Genomic DNA, 18,772 nt, shown 5'->3' on the forward strand with positions numbered 1-18,772 from the left:
TATATATATATATATAATGTATGTATGCATTACTGTATTTTTTTATGGGTTTGACATTTGCATCATACCCTCTGAATAAGTAAAGAGTCCCATGAAAACTCCTACTGTTGTACATTTCCTCTGTGTTCCATTTTGGTATGTAAAATTTCTACTGCCGAATAAAATAAACCCATCGTGTTCTCATGCCATCAATGTTGGCTTTAATGTTGGTCGCAACGTTCCTTTTCCTGGTTTTTTCGGAACTTAAACATAAATTATATATAGGGAAATGTATATTATTCCAATTATTTACTTTTTTTTTTTGTTGAAATCGAGCATGCGGTTATTATCAGAAATGTATTTCATCTACTAACCTTATAATTGTGAATTTCTCATATTATTCTTTGTAATTTTTTGACAAATTTAATTTATAGCCATCAATTTTCTTTCTTCGACTTTTTTCTATCTTTTATTTATTGGTACGAATTCTATACTAATCCCGCGAGAAAATTATTGAGATCTATTATGACAATCACTACAAAAATTCGTGAAATTTGGTCAAATAGAGTTCGAAGTTATATATTAGGTCTGTTACGCTTCAAATTTTGCCACACAATTTATTTTGACGGCAGAAATCGCTACACATCTGATAAATTTTTTTCAATCGAGATTTATTTTGAGCATTGATGGATTTGATGGATTACTACGTTTTTTTGTTATATTTCGAGAATTACAGTGAACCACAAATGAGTCGTAGAGTCAAATAAGTCATATCTAGTCCCAAAAAATCGCAGAATGGCATGAGTCACATGAATCGTATGGCCCAGAGTGGCATGAGCGCGTGAGTTTATCAAGTGACATGACTTACGAGACACATGAGTTATACGAGTCGTAGAGACGCATGAGTTATATGAGTCGCACGAGTCTGAGAGTCATGAGTTTCGTGACTCATACATATGACTCGTGCGACTCATATAACTCATGCGTCTCATATGATTCATGTGTTGGATTTTCTGTGATCTGATGTATACGATTCACACTTTATACATAGATACGGTCCTAGAGTTTATGAAATGCAAGATAAAACATGAATTTTCTAACCTAGAAAATGAACGTGCATGCTATAGATCTCAAAGATCGAAAATTTAGATATTGGCCTTTTGAATATGTGAAATTCAATAATCAAGCGATCTAGAATATGTAGAAATGTTGATTCACAATCATCACGAGGTGATGATGATGTTAGGTTTTTAATTACGGGTTCCTAGCATATGAGTTTATCAAATCGAGTTAGGGTTGATTTTTAGATTTCACACAGCGAAAGGAATAACAAAACCATCACATCAATTATCATACAAACCTGAAGAACGTATATATCATAGTGGAAATCAAATATTTAACGTGAATTTGATGTAATCTTGAAATAGAACGATCCAGGGTATGTACATCATCTTGCTTGGCGAATCATCTACACTACAAAAAAAAAGTTTTTCGTTGCAAAATAGGGTTTACAACAAAATTGCAACGAAAAAATTTTCGTTGCAAACCAATATAGTGTTTCAATTCGTTGCTAATTGCAACGCTTTTACAACGAAAGAACTGCGTTGTTAATTTTGTAACGAAATTGCGTTGCAAAATTAGCAACGCAATTTTGTTACTAAAATTAAAATAAAAATAAAAATAATTTAGAATTTCAGGTTTTTTTGAAGAATTAAATTAAAATTTAAAAATTAATCAATTAAAAAAATATTAATAAATACAAATATTAAATAAAAATAATATAAATATTAAATAAAGATAATATATATATATATATATTTTGTAGAATTATAAAGTTTATTTAAGAGTTATAAATTAAGATTTATAAATAAATAATTAACAAAATAATAAAATATATTTTTATTTGATTTTTTTTAAGAGTTGGGATAGAAAAAGATTTTAGATAATTTTTAAAGTGAGAAGTTGTTGATGGATTGTGTTTAAATTATGTTTGGATATTGAATATATGGAAAAACATTGCAACGCAATTTCGTTGCAAATCCAATTAGCAACGAAATTTTGTTGTAAAAGGCGTGAAAACGGTAATCAATCGTAGCCACAAATTTATTTTAAATTTGCAACAAAATCTTTTTGCTAATTGGATTAGCAACGAAATTGCGTTGAAAATTAGCAACAAAATTACGTTGTAAATCCAATTAGAAACGAATATGTGTTACAAATTTCTGTATTTACTTTTTCGATGGTCAAATTATATTAATTATTAAATGATAATATTTACAATGAAATTGTTACGTTATAAAGCGTTGCAAAATTCGTTGCTAATCATTGCTAGTTTGCAATAAAATAATTTTATAACGATTTTGCAACGCAAAAATTGCGTTACAAATTAGCAGTGAAATTATTGCATTGCAAAACGTTGCTAATTGCAATAATTTTTTTGCAACAATTTACCATCGATTTAGCAATGAAAAATTATTGCAAATTAGCAACGAAATTATTGTGTTGCAAGTTAGCAACGAAATTATTGCATTGCAAAGCATTGCTAATTGCAATAAAAAAATTTTGCAACGATTTTGCAACGCTTTAGCAATGAAAAATTTCGTTGTCAATTTGCAACGAAAATTTCGTTACAAAACGTTGCAATTTCGTTGCTAACTTTGCAATGAAATACATTTCGTTGTTAATTTCGTTGTTAATTGTCTGTTTTTTGTAGTGCTATTTCATGGAAAACGAAGAAGCATAGTATCGTTTCGCGTTCGTCGTCTGAAGCAGAATATCATGTTATGACACAAACATGTTGTGTGTTTAAATGGTTATACCAACTTATAGAGATTTTCGGGATTGATGTTTCGATTCCTACTATTTTATTATGTGACAATCAATCTACTCTACATATTGCTCAGAATCCGGTGTTTCATAAAATATACCAAACACATTGAGATCAATTATCATTTTACTCGTGACAAATTCAGTACAGGACGAGTGTCAGTTCCATACATTCAGAAGTCGTGGATATATTCGCCAAGGTGATCGTTAGACACACATTTGATCATCTTTTCTCCAAGTTGGATATTCTTGATCTTCATGCTCCAACTTGAGAGGGTATTAGGGATATATATGAATATATGTTGATCTTATCTTATAGATATACTTTGCGTAAGTAGTTTTTAAATAGGTTTTTAATTCTCTATCTTTATATACATTGTTTTGGGTTGAATAGAGAAATACACACGATTATTCCGATTTATTTTGTCACTGCATTTGGTGACTAATGCGACTAGCTAACTCTATTTGAACATGTCGATTCTTCGTAGAAAACACGAAAATCTTTACTGCATTGGGAAGTCACAAATCCTAAACAACATCAAATTCCAAATCCAAAACTACGAAATCATAACCTAACGTATTATTCTTGCTTTGACGATCCGTTCGCTTTTAATGTTAGATGACGACGATGACTTGACACCCGATGAGTTAGAAGATCTAACCATTTCAATTGTATTATTTGAAGAAAAATTCACTTGGAAAAATTGTTGATTGAGATGAAATCCTCTTCTTTTTTTTTTCTTTCTCACATGTCTCTCGTCTTCTTCATACGCATTCTCTCACACAATTTAAAATGGGATAAAATCGTCTTTTCCTTATTTAAAAAAAAACTTTTTTTTTTTCTTTCTCACATGTCTCTCGTCTTCTGCATACGCATTCTCTCACACAATTTAAAATGGGATAAAATCGTCTTTTCCTTATTTAAAAAAAAAAGAGTTTTGGAAGATAGTTATTGAACTCATGATCATCAAGGGGGGAGTTTTTTTTTTTTTTATACATGAATGAAACCTAAAGGAAGATGCCAAAGTGGAAAGTGGTCTCTGTTCATGTCTCAAGTTTTAGTTTTTTCTTTTACGGATGTATAATTGGGCATGAAATGCGAAGCCCAGATTAAACGGGCCTCAATGTCTTGATGGGCCGGGTCGAGTACGGGTATGGACTCGGGTCTCGGGTCTAATTGTGAGCATCAAGGCGTACGGACGGACTGAACCTCAAAACACCAGGGTTTAAGCATTGAAAGAGGAGAGTGGCAAGAGGTGGTGGTTGATCATTTTGGTTAGGTTCAGTAGCCGGCATGACCAAATCGAAGAGAGACAGACAAGGTATTTCTTCTATCTTCTTCTTGTGTTCTGTATCAATTCCATCTTTACCTTCCTTTTTCAGCTGTTGCTCCGACAAGCTGTTGGGTTTCTTAACCTCCTAGGGTTTAGGGTTTCACGATTTATTGGGACCCTGTGGTGAATTACATATAGGGTAGCGGCGAATTCTATGTTCCACCTTGAAATGTGCCTGAATGGCTGAATTTTGAATTTCTGTTCTCAGTTACTCTGCCAAAGACGAAGAGGAAAGGAAGGGAGCATAAGGAGTCTATTGTGAATGGAATCCGGGAGGCTGTTGAAAATCTCAATTCCGTCTATGTTTTCTCGTTTGATAACACGAGGAATTCCAAATTCAAGGAATTCAGGGAGCAGCTCCACCCCCGTGGGGGGTCGGCTTGTATATCCCTTTCCTCTCTGAGTCTGTTCTTGATTCAATGGTTGTCCTAAAAGGGTAATTAGTTATAAAAAGAGTTTGTTTTTGTGTGCGTGTACAGATAATACAACCGAAAACAATAGAATTTAAGCATGGTTTTCAGTAAAGTTTCCCGAAATCGTGACAGGAGTAGGAGCAGTCTGGCGAAGCCCTGATAGAATTTAAAATGCTCGAGTTGGTTGTTTTGTACAAGCCTTGTTTGGCAATGTGGTTCAGTTCATGTTCCTGGCAGGTTCTTTCTTGGCTCAAACAAAGTCATGCAGGTCGCTCGGCTTCTGATGAGATCTGACTGGGCATTTTAAAAGCTTCCAAGGTTTGTGTGCTTTTCTTATCACCATTGTTATCTATCGGCAGCTTCCTTCAGTTACTTATCCTAGAATGTTGCTCTAGCTGTTTCGTGGGGATGCTGGACTTTTCATGACAAACATCCCAAGAGAGGAGGTCGAAAGGTATCCCAGAGGCTCTTCTTTTTTCGTAATTGGATGGAAAGAACAGTGAGCAGTTTTTTAGATTGTTTCATTCTGTTACCTCTGTTTGTAAGGACCGGAGGCACTGCAGTAGAAATGGTAAATACTCTCTCGACATACTCTTATTTTCTGTATAACAAACTTGCAAGCAAGCTTTACCACAAAAATTATCCCGTAGTTCACCGAATTCCCTCATTCAATCTCCTTAATACACCCTAAAATAACCGCAGGTTGAACTCAAGGAGGGTCCTCTAGAGCAGTTCACGCATGAGATGGAGCCTTTCTTGCGCAAACAGGGGATGCTTGTTCGACTAAACAGAGGTTTATGGTCTTACCATTCTGAATTATCCTTAGTTTTTCTCGTCCACACGGCAAAACCCTTTGCCCGGACACTCATGCTTGTTCAATTTACAGGTGCAGTGGAGCTGCTCTCAGACTTTGTTTATGTGAAGAAGGGAAACCTCTCTCACCAGAGCCTGCTCGGATTTTGTTTCGACTCTCTTCCTTCAAAAACCCTTTTTCTCGAAAGAAAGATCGGTAAAGAGACATTTTCCTTAAAAGGGTTTGTTAATTATGCAGCGTTTGTTGGGGATAAAGGTGGCTACATTCAAGCTGAACTTAGTCTGCAGATGGAGCTCTGATGGCTTCGAGCTCTACCGAGAAGGTTTGGATCTCTCTTGAATCATCTTAATACAGGGATCATCTCCAAACCCAGATTTTCTAGCTTTAGTTTCCAACATCTTTTCTTCAGTCGGTTCCCTTTTCTCTTTCGATTTTTTGTTGATGGAATGTCCCCACTGTGTGTGTGTTGAAGCAGTCGTTCATGTGTACTTTTGCGTCTAATCCGGATCTCTGTGTTTGAGATATGGAGCAACATTTGTAATGGTCTCACATCATTGTGCATTTTTTTCCAAAAGTATTATTTCGAATAATACGCCAAAACCAATATAGATATGCATATTAGAATATGATTATACGGTTCATTTCGATAAACAATGATGTTACAAGTTATTTCTTCAAAACTGGAGCAACTATTTATATATATATATATGTATGTATGTATATATAATACTGGAGTGAATCTTGTACAGTCGTATGGGATGATCTCTGCAATACCAAACCAGATCTGTGTTTACTAAAAGAACAATCGAAAAATCCATATTTTTTTGAAAGTAAATATATTAATTTAAGAAAATTGAGTCAATCAGTAATAAAAAAAATATAATATAAAAGTATTTTTTTTAAGCTAAAAATAAATAATCAAATTCTAACCTAAATCCGAAGGAGAAAGGGGAAAGGTCTTTTCATTTCCCTAACACAAAAACAGGGGGTCCCTCTTTCAACACCTCCTCTTTCTTTTTCTCTTTCTCGACTATGTCGGATTTTGTCTTGTCTTTTATATCTAGAATTTATTTTCTAAATACAATAAATAATATGATAAAAAGAAAAAGGAAAGGAAAACGGGCTTGGAAGTGGGGAAAAATTGCAGAGAGTGCCATGGATGGACCAAACTCTTTGGTGGCCAAAATAGCCGGAAAGAAAAAAAGTTAACAGTGGTGAGGTATAGAAAGTGAAGCAGATGGCCCCTCTTCTCTCTCCAATTACAATTGTTTTCCCAAAATTAATAAAACAAACAAATATAAATTGCTTTCCCCCCCCTTTGATTACGTGAATTAGATTGGGGTTTTTCTTCCTTTTGATTAAGTGAAAAACATATGTTTTACCAATTTGTGATGACCAAAAGTCTTATCAGAATGATTTATGATATTTGGATATAACTTATAACTAAATTATCAAACCACTCTCTAAGAAAATTAGTTGATCTCACGTAAATCTCCGAGAGAAGAAAACAAGTGGGAAAACAAGTATTCAAGATTGATCAGTTCAACTGGTAAAGAAGAGAACAAAATGTTGAAATAGGAAAATGAATATGTGATCGAAGGAAATATTGATTTTAAGATATGATTAGAAATAATAATGAACATAATATTATATCAAATATTGTGTATCGATCTTATTTATTTTTATTTTCTTTTTATTTCGTCTTATAGTTTTCCTATAGATATGTGAGTCATTTTCATTGTAATTCAACAAAAAGAAGAAGAGATGTAGCAATAAAAATAATTCTGTTCCTTTCTATTTGTCTTATTTTATTTCCGCATTTTATTTTTCTACATGGTATCAGAGCAGCGTTGCGATCTGGACTATATATATATATTTTTTTTAATTTTTTGATCTCTTCTTTCTTGCGTTTTGGATGTTCATATATCCAAATCGTTCAAAAGAGAGTAAAAATCCAAATTCAAACGATGTGCTATGATAAACAAAAATCAAAGCTAAAAACTCTAAGATCAAGCAAGATGCTATAACAAAAAGAATTAAAGCTAGAACTTTAAAGTCAAGCGAAGTGATTTGAAAATGGTTAATACTCTCTAAAAGAACAAAATTTAGTGTTTTTCCAGAGACAATGAAAATATCTGAGCGGTTTATAGCATTCATATTCCATACCATAATAAATAAACCCTAATTATTATTTTTTTGACATGGCATGCATCTCAATGCATATTTTGGTACTGCAGTATTACAGGATTTTTCGGTATTTTATATATAATATTATTGTAAAAATTATCAACTTCACTGTGGTTAGAAAACATTTCGTAAAACAAGTTTATATGGCACGAAACTATTAAATTACGTGGGTAAGGTCATATCAATAATAGTTTTTCTCTCGACTCCAAGATTTAATAGAACGTTGGATTTTTGCCCATAACATAATGATTTTTTTTTACGTACGAATCATCCAAAGTAATCAATGACAATTCGGTTTCGACATTTATTAAATATTGGTTTTTTTTTATGGTTTTTATCTGTCGACGATATAAGACACATTCCGCCATTAAAATCACTTCAAAAGAATCCAAACATATATTATTTCCATGTAGTTTGATGTTATTTTAAATATTTATTCCTAAACAAAATAGCAATCCCTATAATAATTCCAGTTTATATTAATTTTTTTATACTCATAAAGTTTACCGGAGACTTCCATCTATTTAATACTCTTGATCCACAATCAACATGTAGTTACGCAATTAATTATGCCTCTTCTCTCTATCAGTGGATCGAACCCAAACATTAAATGGTTTTGTTACCCTTTATACCACTACACCACCAATTAGTAGATCACTTTATATTAGTATAAGCTCTCAAACCCAATTTCTCGTTCTATCAAATATCCTTTTCTCTAGTTTATAAATTGCTTTGCATAGAATATAAGGAGTCCCAGTACTTCCAATAAGCAATTGATACTCGAAGATTCCAATTAGATCATACACTCTCCTACTATCAATCATCTAACCCCGCAAATGACCCGATTCAGTGATTGTGTGCATACATAATACTCAAGATTGGGTGGTTCAACCGGTAAGAAAAGGAGCAAAGCTCCTTCGTAACGCGGATTCGAATCCTCATTTGGGAATGTGCATTCACATGGACTTTTCCGATCTTCTAGGAGATGTAATCGGGACAAAAATCCGGCGAACTTCCAAATTATCCAAAAAAAAAACATTGGGTTATGACAGCTTCTCACGAACCTCCTTCTCACATGGACGGACAAGCAAACCTCCCCACCCCATAGCCAAGAAACTTATCCGTGCCTTGTCCAATGATCCATGGCTTCTAAACTATCCAAACATTTATGCTACATTTGATGCTCTCTTACTCTCGGATCGCTCTCCATGTACTGTTCATACTATCCATCATATAATCTTTAACCCGAATTCTTTTAAGATTTTTAACTTCCTAACCCAAAAGCAAAAGTTTCTACCAGTGGGTGAGGAAGCATGGGTTATGGTGGGGCAAAGGGTAGAAAATCTCTCTCAATTCATTGTGAAAATTTTATATGAGTAATAAATCAACCTTTGCAACAACCAAAAATTGAAGAAAACCATAGGAATGATTAATGATGGAGACATAGACATGATAAATATGTAAAATAGTAAGTTTCTATTTTGAAAGGTATGTGATAACTTGTAACCGCAGTAACTATTCAATTTCAGAACACTTTAGCCAAAAAAGAGTAATAAAATAAAAATGTGGAGAAGACGATAGAAGGCTTTAAGAAAAGGCGAAGAAGGTAAGCTCGTGAGTTGGAAGCGTTTTATGAGAGGTTGACTGATGCCTGTCTACTAACTTTGGCACTGAAATTCATGGCGTTTTTTAAATAAAAGGAAACGACACCCATTTCTCTCCTCTGAAAACGACGTCTACTTCGCCCTTCCTCTTTTTTCTTTTGATGATGGATACATGTGCATGTATGCGGATTTATACATATATATATATATATACACATCTATTTGTTCGACATTGATGTTGGCCTTTCATTAATGGGTGGGTATCTTTGAATTTATTCCTCCCATTTTCTAGCATATATATATATATATATATGATGGTCCCAAAAAATATGCAAGTACGCCCAAAAAATAAGATCTATTTTTTATTTTGTGCACGACAGAATTTCATAGAGTCCACTAGTTGTATTGCTGCACGAACTCTCATTGCGCCATTAGATATTTGTTTCTCTCTCTCAATACCTCGCATGTGATGCAAACGGATTTCGAGGATTTGAGTAAAAAAAAAAGTTAAAAAATGCGACGATAATAGATATATATGGTATAGATTCGATATGATACATATCAAAATATTTTTAAACAGTGAAAAGGAAACCATGTTTATGGAAATATTTTTCTAAGAAAAAAATCTAAACAACCGAAACCCTAGATAAAAAAAACGACATGACGTCGTCATAGATACGTTATACAAGATCCGGTATGATATTTTATTACATGAAAATTTCAATAGGATATTAGTGAATATTGAAGATATAACTTGTATCAGTTCCAACACCGTATAGATTTTATATTTTCTCCAAAAGCTATAAAACAGTAATGTAATATAATTAAAAAAAAAACAGGACGAAAAGACATTACCTTTGTACGTATAGTCATATATATTACGAACTTACCACATCCATGTGTCAATGCAATAATGCTTCATCGCAACCGCTGGTCCTTTTCCTTGTGTATTAAACCACACATGTAAACGCACTTGAAGATGCTTTTTCTTCTTCCCTTTTTAATTTATTCAGCATATTATATATACCCTTTATCTATCCATATTTTTTTTGTCGGTCCAGTTATATTTTATTTTTAACCCTCTTTTTTAGGTTACTTAGCCATTAATTACAACATTCACGGTTAACTCTTATTTCCGAAATCCAACCTCGATAGTTCAACCGGTGAAACAAAGGTGTAAAGCATACGTCTCGCCCCAAATTCGAACCCCAGATTGGAGAGGAGGTATTCACATGACTTCCCTCCGGTCCCCGGATTAGTCTGGACCTCGACCCAGAATACCCGGTTACCCAAAAAAAAAAACTCTTGTCTCCGAAAATTTAACAGTGAGGTCGGTCTATCAACAATGATGACCTCTGTACTTATATTTTTCTCCTCATATTTACATTTTTTTTTATATACATTTACATATTTTTTTTATAATCTAAAAATTTATTAGATCTTTAATCCAATTAAATTTTTCGAAGGATCGTAAAAATCTATGTAAATATAGTGGATAATCAATCTGGATTGATAAAGAGTTTTCCTTTTTTCCTCATAAATTGAGTCACCCAATTTTGATTATCGCTCATTTTGTTCGCAACACCTTTTATATCCTAAATCCTAATGATTTATCGTTTTGAAATATCATTTTTAATTTGGTCTCCAAAAGAAATAAAGAATGATGAGAGAGAGAGAAATAAGAGGTGTAAAGACAACAGTCGAAATATGGTTAGTCGTGATAATGATTAGTCTTCCGTCAGGAGAAACTTAGGAAGTACAAACATCGAACTCCATGTGTTAACCACCCCATAAAATGACGGAAGAAATCAACTGTACTCTTCCTGCCATTGAGAGGAATTTAGTTTTTCAAAGGGATAACTTGTTCTTAATCCATTCCAATAGGGATTGGAAGTCTCTCTTGGATAATCTCCTTGAACTTAGTGGAACTCCCAAGTATTTAACAAGTTAGGAGCCTAATGGAAGGCCTGTAGTCGTGGTTGTTGACTGTCTAACCTCATCGATGATACCTCCGAGGATGAGCCCAAACTTTGCCCGATTAAGATCAGTCCACTCGATAAGCCGGAATCAGTCAATATGGACAGAACTTCGTTCATGGCGCTAGATTATCTTTGCGAAAAATAATCACATCGTCCGCAAAAGTGAGATGCATGATAAGTGGATCACGACTATGACGAGGAGCAAACCTTCCCATTGTCATAACCCTATTAAGAGTTTGGGATAAGAGTTTCATCGCAAAAATGAACATGTACAGTGATAGCGGATCACCTTGCCTTAGACCTCTCCTACCCTTGAAGAATCCATGCAGTTCACCATTGATGGCAATCGAATATTTAGGCGTTGTGAAGCAGAACTCCAACCATTTAAAGAATCGGTTCAACAAATTAATAGCACAAAGTAACCGTAGGATCAGCTGCCAGTGAATAGAGTCAAAAACTTTTCTTATATCAATCTTAACCATAGCCATTGGTGGGGCTCCCTTTCTTTCACAAGCACGGATCAGCTCAAATGCATGCAAGAAGGACGTTTTCAGCCATAAATTAACCTTTCAAGAAGTCTGTCTGATTCCCGGAGATCAGTCTCTGAAGTATTGGTCTAAATCTTCTTGCTAAGATGGCATAGATAATTTTGTACAAGGTGTTACATCAACTTATTGGCCCGAAATCTGATAGAGAAATCCCTCCTTCTTTCTTTGGAATTAGAACCATAGATGTAGCATTAACTTGTCCAAGTAATGATTCAGAGACGAAGAAATCCTGAACAGCTCGGATCAAGTCCTCACCAACTGTATTCTATGCCCTGAAAAAGAATTCTTCTGGAAAACCATCTAGGTCAAGTTCCTTGTAGCTCGGGAAGGATCATAAAACTTGCTTGATTTCCTCGGCGGAAGGAATATTCGTGAGTCCGACACTGAGATCTGTTGGCATCGGAAAGATATCAAGTCACTTAGTTGATCGACTGATGGTACCATGATGCTATGGTCCTTCCTGCCTATGAGATTAGAGAAGTAACAGACAACATGTTCTCCAATCTCATGTGGTCAGGTGAATCTGTTTCCATGCTCGTCCTCAAAGTAGTTGATGCGATTGTGAGAGTTTCGCAGCTTCGTGGTGTTGTGGAAGTAAGTCGTGTTCGTATCTCCAAGTTTGAGCCATCTGATATGAGAACGTTACTTGAATAGTTTTTCTTCTGCAACTGAGAGTTGCAGCCATGTCTCCCGCATCTTCCTTTCTTCTTCTACTAGCGTAGTGGATGGCTCGGAGAATAAAGCTTCCTGCAATAATTCCAGTTTCTTCCCCATCTCCTTGACCTTGAGAGATAACTGACTGAAATTTTTTGTGTTTAGAACCCCAACAGTTGCTTCAATAACCTCAATGCTCTTGAGAACCGATATTGATGAGTGTCGGTAAGAGAATCCGCTTGCCAATTCGCCTGAATCACCTGCTCAAAAGTGGCGGAGGTGATAAGAGGATGGTAGAATTTAAAGGGTAATTTCGTTACTTTGATCTTTTCTGGAAAATGTACAATAGCCGGGGAGTGATCGGACGGTCCCGGTGGAAGAAATTCCGAAGATGCATTAGTGTAGGTATTCAGCCATGTCTGTTTTCCCTTAATTCGGCCCAACATGACTGATAATGTAAAGACCCGAGACTGCTACGGAATGATAGAGTTGTCCTCACACACCAACATGAGACCTTTTAGCGTGTTTTATAATCACTCGCACACATCCCAGAATGTACTTTCCAGGAGGTCACGCATCCTAAGATTACTCCAAGACCAACACGCTTAATTTTGGAGTTCTCTCAAAATGGGCAACCGAAAAGGTAGATGTATCTTATTGCTATGAGTAGCTTAATTAATTCCTTTAAGTTATCTTACACTGTGTAGTCCCATACCTACACAACCCTCGGATCCCTCTCATTCTCGTGCGTTCGATTCATTCCCGTACCCCCTACCTAGAAGCTCGTCAGGAGCCACCCCTTATCTATGCCTCTCACACTGACGATCACTCCCCACCCTCCTAGGGTATCATGGGTTGTCACAGATAAGGGATCCAGGATCCAGGGTCTGATTATTACACCACGTATATCGCATTCCTCGACTGGGATGTCTGAGAACCTTGTTGTCTCTGCGCAAGCCCGGAACTCCTCTGCTCCTTTTGAATTGACGTTGCTAGTCGTACAGTCAGAACGATCCGCTGGTGTGAGGATTTAATTAAATCCCTAAGGATTAGCTAGGGGGATGAAGGGATGGGATGAGTACCCGCTATTGTCTTGAGGTCCTTCCATAGAACTCGTCGCTCATGCTGAGAATTTGATGCATAAATAAAAGAGGCAGCAAGGAAAAAGTTGTAATCCGGACTCTGGATGATACATGTGACAACTTGTTTCGAGTAGCTTAGCACCATAATAGAGGTCTCAAGTTTGCAAATCAACCAAATCTTGCATGTTTGCCCAAGTTCGAAGTAACAAAAATGCCTCTATCCTGTAGGTATCGAGGCCAAAATGTGCTCCGCATTATGCTTCTGAATATGGATCTCTAGTAATCCTCCCGCAATTAGATTTGCTCCAAAATCCAATTCCTAAACAAAAATTGTTTATTTGAGTCATTTAGGCCCCTGATGTTCAGTAAAAAATCATGGTTGGGCGGGGTTTAAGTTTCCTCTCGAAGACCCCCGGCCTCGACCTCTACCTTTCCCTCTTCCTCTTATCTTGACCACTATGAAACCCTCATTCTGATCATCATTCATCTGAGAACTGATTAATGGAATGGGTGATTCGATAGGTGGTGATTCCGCTGATGCTTCTGAACTATCCAGTTTGTCTACATTAGTTATCGGTTGAGGGGGGGAACTTCTACTACTTGAGAAGGGGTATGGGATACCCTTTGGTTTGTCTTGTAGAGACACCCGAGAGATGCTAATCTGAGCTGAATCTTCTTTCTCGACCGGTGCTTCAGGCACAGTGGAGCGAGCTGGTCATGTCGGGCCGAGCCGACCTGCATAAATCCTTTTGTAAATCTTATTTTTTCTTTTTTTTCTTTTTTTAAATATATGGCTTTCGGACTGGTCCGACTCGAGTCCGAAGCCCGATTCGAGTCTGGGCCGAAAGTCCGAATTTTTTGGGTCAAAAAACTTAGGCCCGAAGCTCACTAATTTTAGGGCTGGGCCGGGCCGGGCTTCGGGTCTCAGGCCCAAACTGACATCCCTATGTAGGAGCAACAACCATTGACGCCAATCGTTGATTCGATTCAACACTGACTGGTGAGAGAAGAAGTGTCGGTCGGAGATTCAGTAGGTTTGTCACCGTCGGGGAAAAGAAAGAGGGAGCAGGAGCCACCACTACAGGGGAGGAAATAGTCTTCGTTGCAGGGGAAGAGAGAGAGGGGTTAGGAGCCGCCACCGTAAGGGGAAAATGAGGAGAGAGAGTCACCGCTGCAGGGGATCCGACCACCATCGCAGGGGAGGAGACTCGGGGGGAGGAGATCGCCGCTGTTGAGGAAGAGATAGAAGTGGGGGAGGGGAAGTAGGTGGAGGAATCGACAATATGGCAGAGGAGGCGCTTGGAATTCGTCAGCCCAAGATCCCCAGTGTCGGAGAGGCCGAGGAGAACCTCAGCCGCACAGGCATTTGAGGCTTTAATCTGTGGGTGGAGGTTGGATCTCCCTGCCGGAAGTGGTCCGACAAAGGGGAGTGGATTTCCGGTCGGCAATGGTCGGGCGGAAATTAGTTTTATGATTGCAGCGAGCTTTACTCTATTTCGAGAGAGAGAGACAGAGTCTTTTCTTTTTATGTTACATCATCAACCATAGAGGTATGTTTGGTTTTTACTATATGTCTCATTTAAAAATCGGGAGACTTGTAAAAGGTTTACTATCAACGGTCAAATATAGAAGAGTAAACATGGTAAAGTATGGTGTTTCTCAAATCCAAACGTAAGATGAATATTTAGATAAATAAAAATTTATCTTCAACAACGGTTGATTCTAGATCTAGAGAACTGATTAGGTCGAAACGGTGTAAACCTCTTTATTATAAAAAAATAAATAAAACAGTAATTAAAATATACCAAATCCATAAAAAAAAGTTATATTTATGACATATACGCTGTGTATATAGATATGTATTTAGAGGTTTTATGTCTGCAAAGAGATATGATTTCTTGTTTGGTTGGACTGAGACTAAGCTACAAGAATAAGATCTGAAGAGACAGACTCGTGATGATATCATTTGGTGGCATGGAGTATCCAAACGCAATCATTCCTGTTACCTGAGCTCTCACATTCAATGCAAATATCACTCCTTGCTTTCTTCCGTAATCAATTCTCTATTTTTTTTAATAAATAATTCAACAATATTTTTTTGGTTAAAAAACCACGATTTTATAGCTAAATACTAGTTAAATTTTTTAAAATTTCGTTAACCTAGCTTATTACTCTTATTATAGATTCCATAACCAAAATGACAACTTACAACAATCATTTGACACTCAACGCCATAATTAATGGCCGTAATGACTCTTTTTCTTTCTCTTTGCCCCACCGGAAAAAAAAAACTCACTTACCCATGTACAAACCAAAAATTATGTATCAAGGAATTTCCGAATAATGATTGACCTTGAACTCGTCAAAAAAAGGATTATCGATAACAATAAATTGTATTTTTTTATAAATAAATAAATATATTTTAAATTTTATAAAAAACTTTACAATGTCATACAAATTCATATCTAAAGACGTCAGCACCGTCTGTTTAGAAACCACCATATCATAATTTTGATATTATTAAAATAATTTCAAATAAAAAAAAATACACACATATATATACACAATACACATACATATATATAACCATATCCACATGTATTATATATATATTAACATATACATACATATATATATATATATATATTGGGTTTCTACGAGTATCCTAATATGTAATACATGATTTAGAATTTCGATTTAAGATTTCACACAACAGATTAAATAATAAATGCAAAATCTTAAACGTACTAAACATGCAAAACATGAAAAAAATATTAACTTCTTATATTTTAGAGATTCAAAGTTACCACGATTTGGGATCTGTTAATACAATCATTTAGGAATTGAAAATACAATTTCCTCTAGAGATATTCGCATGCGGGTTGAAATCTAAGTTGGTTGTGATACTCTAAAATAATCCTTGATATGATATTTGTACTATTTATTGATTGATTGGTTTATGTATGCATTATTTTTTCCGTTATTTTGATTTGCATATTTTTTTATCCCAAACAAATGGTAACAATTATTCAATATAAAAAAAAAATACATAGATTGACTTCTATAATATGAATATTTTAAAGAGAAGTTTCACCAAACTCTTCTTCTTCAAATCTTCCAAATGGTGTTTATAGTCTGTATGCCCAAGGCAGAAATAAAGTTCTCCCGCGTTTGGCTCTGATCTAGACTTACTAAAATTTTTTGATATTTTGGTTTTTTTTGTACCCTCGAAGTTTATTGAAACCATTCCCAACATCAAGTACATCACCAATCCTTTGGTTCCTAACCTTCCTTTAGAACAACGCCCTTAATCGATCAATTATAAAAAATACGTTTATGCCTTAAACTATTTTTACAGTTCCTGAGCCATATTTCTAAAAGTTAAGTTGAACATATCTAGATCATCATCCACATGCTCCCAATAAACATATATAATCAATCTATGAGTAGTGGTCGGAGACCTATTCATTTTCATAACATACTCATTTAGGATATAAAATTTCTTTTTGTCATTCAGAACCATTATCAATTTATCCTTCATAAGCATCGATTGCAGTGACAAAGTTTGTACATTATCACTATGTTCTATAGAGATACAAAAAACAAACACTACAAAAATACAATGCATATGCGACGGAAATATCCGTCTCACAGCGAACAAATATCCGTCGCAACAACTTCATTGCGACGGATAACGACGGGGACAAATCCGTCGGTACGGAGCTGTCGCAAATTTGTTTCGGTCGGTTAACCGTCACACAAATACGACGGAAAACAATAGTCGTTATCCGTCGTTATTTTACCGACGGATAAGAAGTTCGTCGTAGAACGTCGCTTTTCTGTTTGTCGCACATTGCGACAGACTGATCCGTAGCAAACTTTACCGACGGAATCTATCCGTCGTGTATGCGTCGTTTTCTTGATTTCCGAACGTAACGACGGATTACGGTCCGTCGCACTGAACTGCGATGGATTACGACCGATTAAATCCGTCGCAAACGTTGTAAAAGTAATTATAAAAATCAAATAAATTTATAATTAATTTAAATATTATAAAAATTAATTTTAAAAACAAATTCATAAATTAGAAACAAAATGAATTAATTAAAAACAAAACAAGATTCATAATCGAGAAAAAAGTATAAAACAATAATTTAGAAAGAGTTATAATACAATTAAAAAAAAAGATGTCTATGGATCAACCGGTGTATCATCGCCGAGATTGGCGGGTGCGTCCTCGGGATCATCTGGCTGCCGAGATGTCGTCGGAAAGCCGTATTGATCGAATATAGGCGGCATGAACGGTGTGAGGCGCTGCATCATCTCCTCGAAGCGTACGATCCTCGCTTCGGTCTCGGAGAGCTTCTGTAGCTTCTCCCGATGTTGCTCGAACTCCTCGATCTTCGTCCGGGCCTCTGCCAGTTCTGCATCGTCTGCTCTTGGGAGCGTTTCAACTCTTTCACTTCACGCATTAGCGCGACATGGTGAGTAATCGCCGGAGCAGAAGTTTCTCCCCCGCTCAGTTGGGATGCCAAGGTGCCGACACCATAGATATGACCCTTAGCATCCGGATGGACAACCTATACAATAAACCAAAAATTAGCATACAATCATATATTTTTAAAATTCAAAACTATTAATTTTATAAATATTTACCTCAAGATATAGGCTGTTAACTTCGGTTGTCGAGAGTTGTGTAGAAGCAGTACTCTCGTCCATCTGGGAGACTCTATCGTCGATCTTGGACTGCACCAACTCCTCAATCTGCTGGACCCGCTCATCTACATATGTACCGTCCGATCGACGGTGTGTGTCCTGAAGAACTCGTAGAACCGACGGTTCTACACCTTCTTTTTGAGCCTAAAAACAAAATAATTATAATTACAAACATCTGAGTCCCAGTGAGCCAGGAGGAGGTTCCAAACACCCTCGCTCATCCACAACGGCTTGTTTCAACTTTGACCCGACCGATAGATCGTATCCCGGAGTCGGTTGGCCAGCACTTCCTTCCAACCGGCATAAACCTTGTCGTGGTAGCACTCCTCCCAATAAAAAGCTTGCTGCAATAAAAAATTGATGTTAATAAAACAATAAATGAAATTAAAAGAATAGTTTGAATTTGAAAACTTACCTCAAATGCACAAAACCAACACTCCAGAGTCGCTGGAGGGACACGAGTGATACTGAGCCAAGGACCCTGAAAATCACTCTGGAAGGTGCTCACAATTGTCTGCCGTATCTGGGGATGACGACCGAACCTATGCGAGTATATAAATATACTTAGTTATATAACTGTAAACGTTAATATAAAATTTAGAAATGAATTGTTACAATGTTCCTTACCATAAAGTA

At 36.0% G+C, this 18,772-nt stretch overlaps 1 protein-coding gene across 4 annotated transcripts; it reads left to right on the forward strand.

Annotated features, from left to right (window-relative positions):
• Positions 1-4,032: 4,032 nt before the first annotated feature.
• LOC104809788 (mRNA turnover protein 4 homolog) lies at positions 4,033-5,956 on the forward strand. Of its 4 annotated transcripts, none has more exons than XR_771205.1 (6): positions 4,033-4,127; positions 4,348-4,575; positions 4,685-4,870; positions 4,948-5,123; positions 5,255-5,345; positions 5,439-5,956. XR_771205.1 is itself a non-coding variant. In XM_010535863.1 (6 exons), the coding sequence occupies exons 3-6, from the start codon at positions 4,975-4,977 to the stop codon at positions 5,663-5,665; spliced, it is 375 nt and encodes a 124-aa protein (XP_010534165.1). In that variant the 5' UTR covers positions 4,033-4,127; positions 4,348-4,870; positions 4,948-4,974; the 3' UTR covers positions 5,666-5,956. The 4 variants fall into 4 exon arrangements, 1 of the variants encoding a protein (XP_010534165.1); XR_771206.1 differs by having other exon boundaries at positions 4,790-4,870; XR_771207.1 differs by having other exon boundaries at positions 4,348-4,521; positions 4,790-4,870.
• Positions 5,957-18,772: the final 12,816 nt, after the last annotated feature.

This window comes from Tarenaya hassleriana, unplaced genomic scaffold (genome assembly GCF_000463585.1).
Source record: "Tarenaya hassleriana unplaced genomic scaffold, ASM46358v1 Cleome166, whole genome shotgun sequence".
Lineage (NCBI taxonomy): Eukaryota > Viridiplantae > Streptophyta > Magnoliopsida > Brassicales > Cleomaceae > Tarenaya > Tarenaya hassleriana.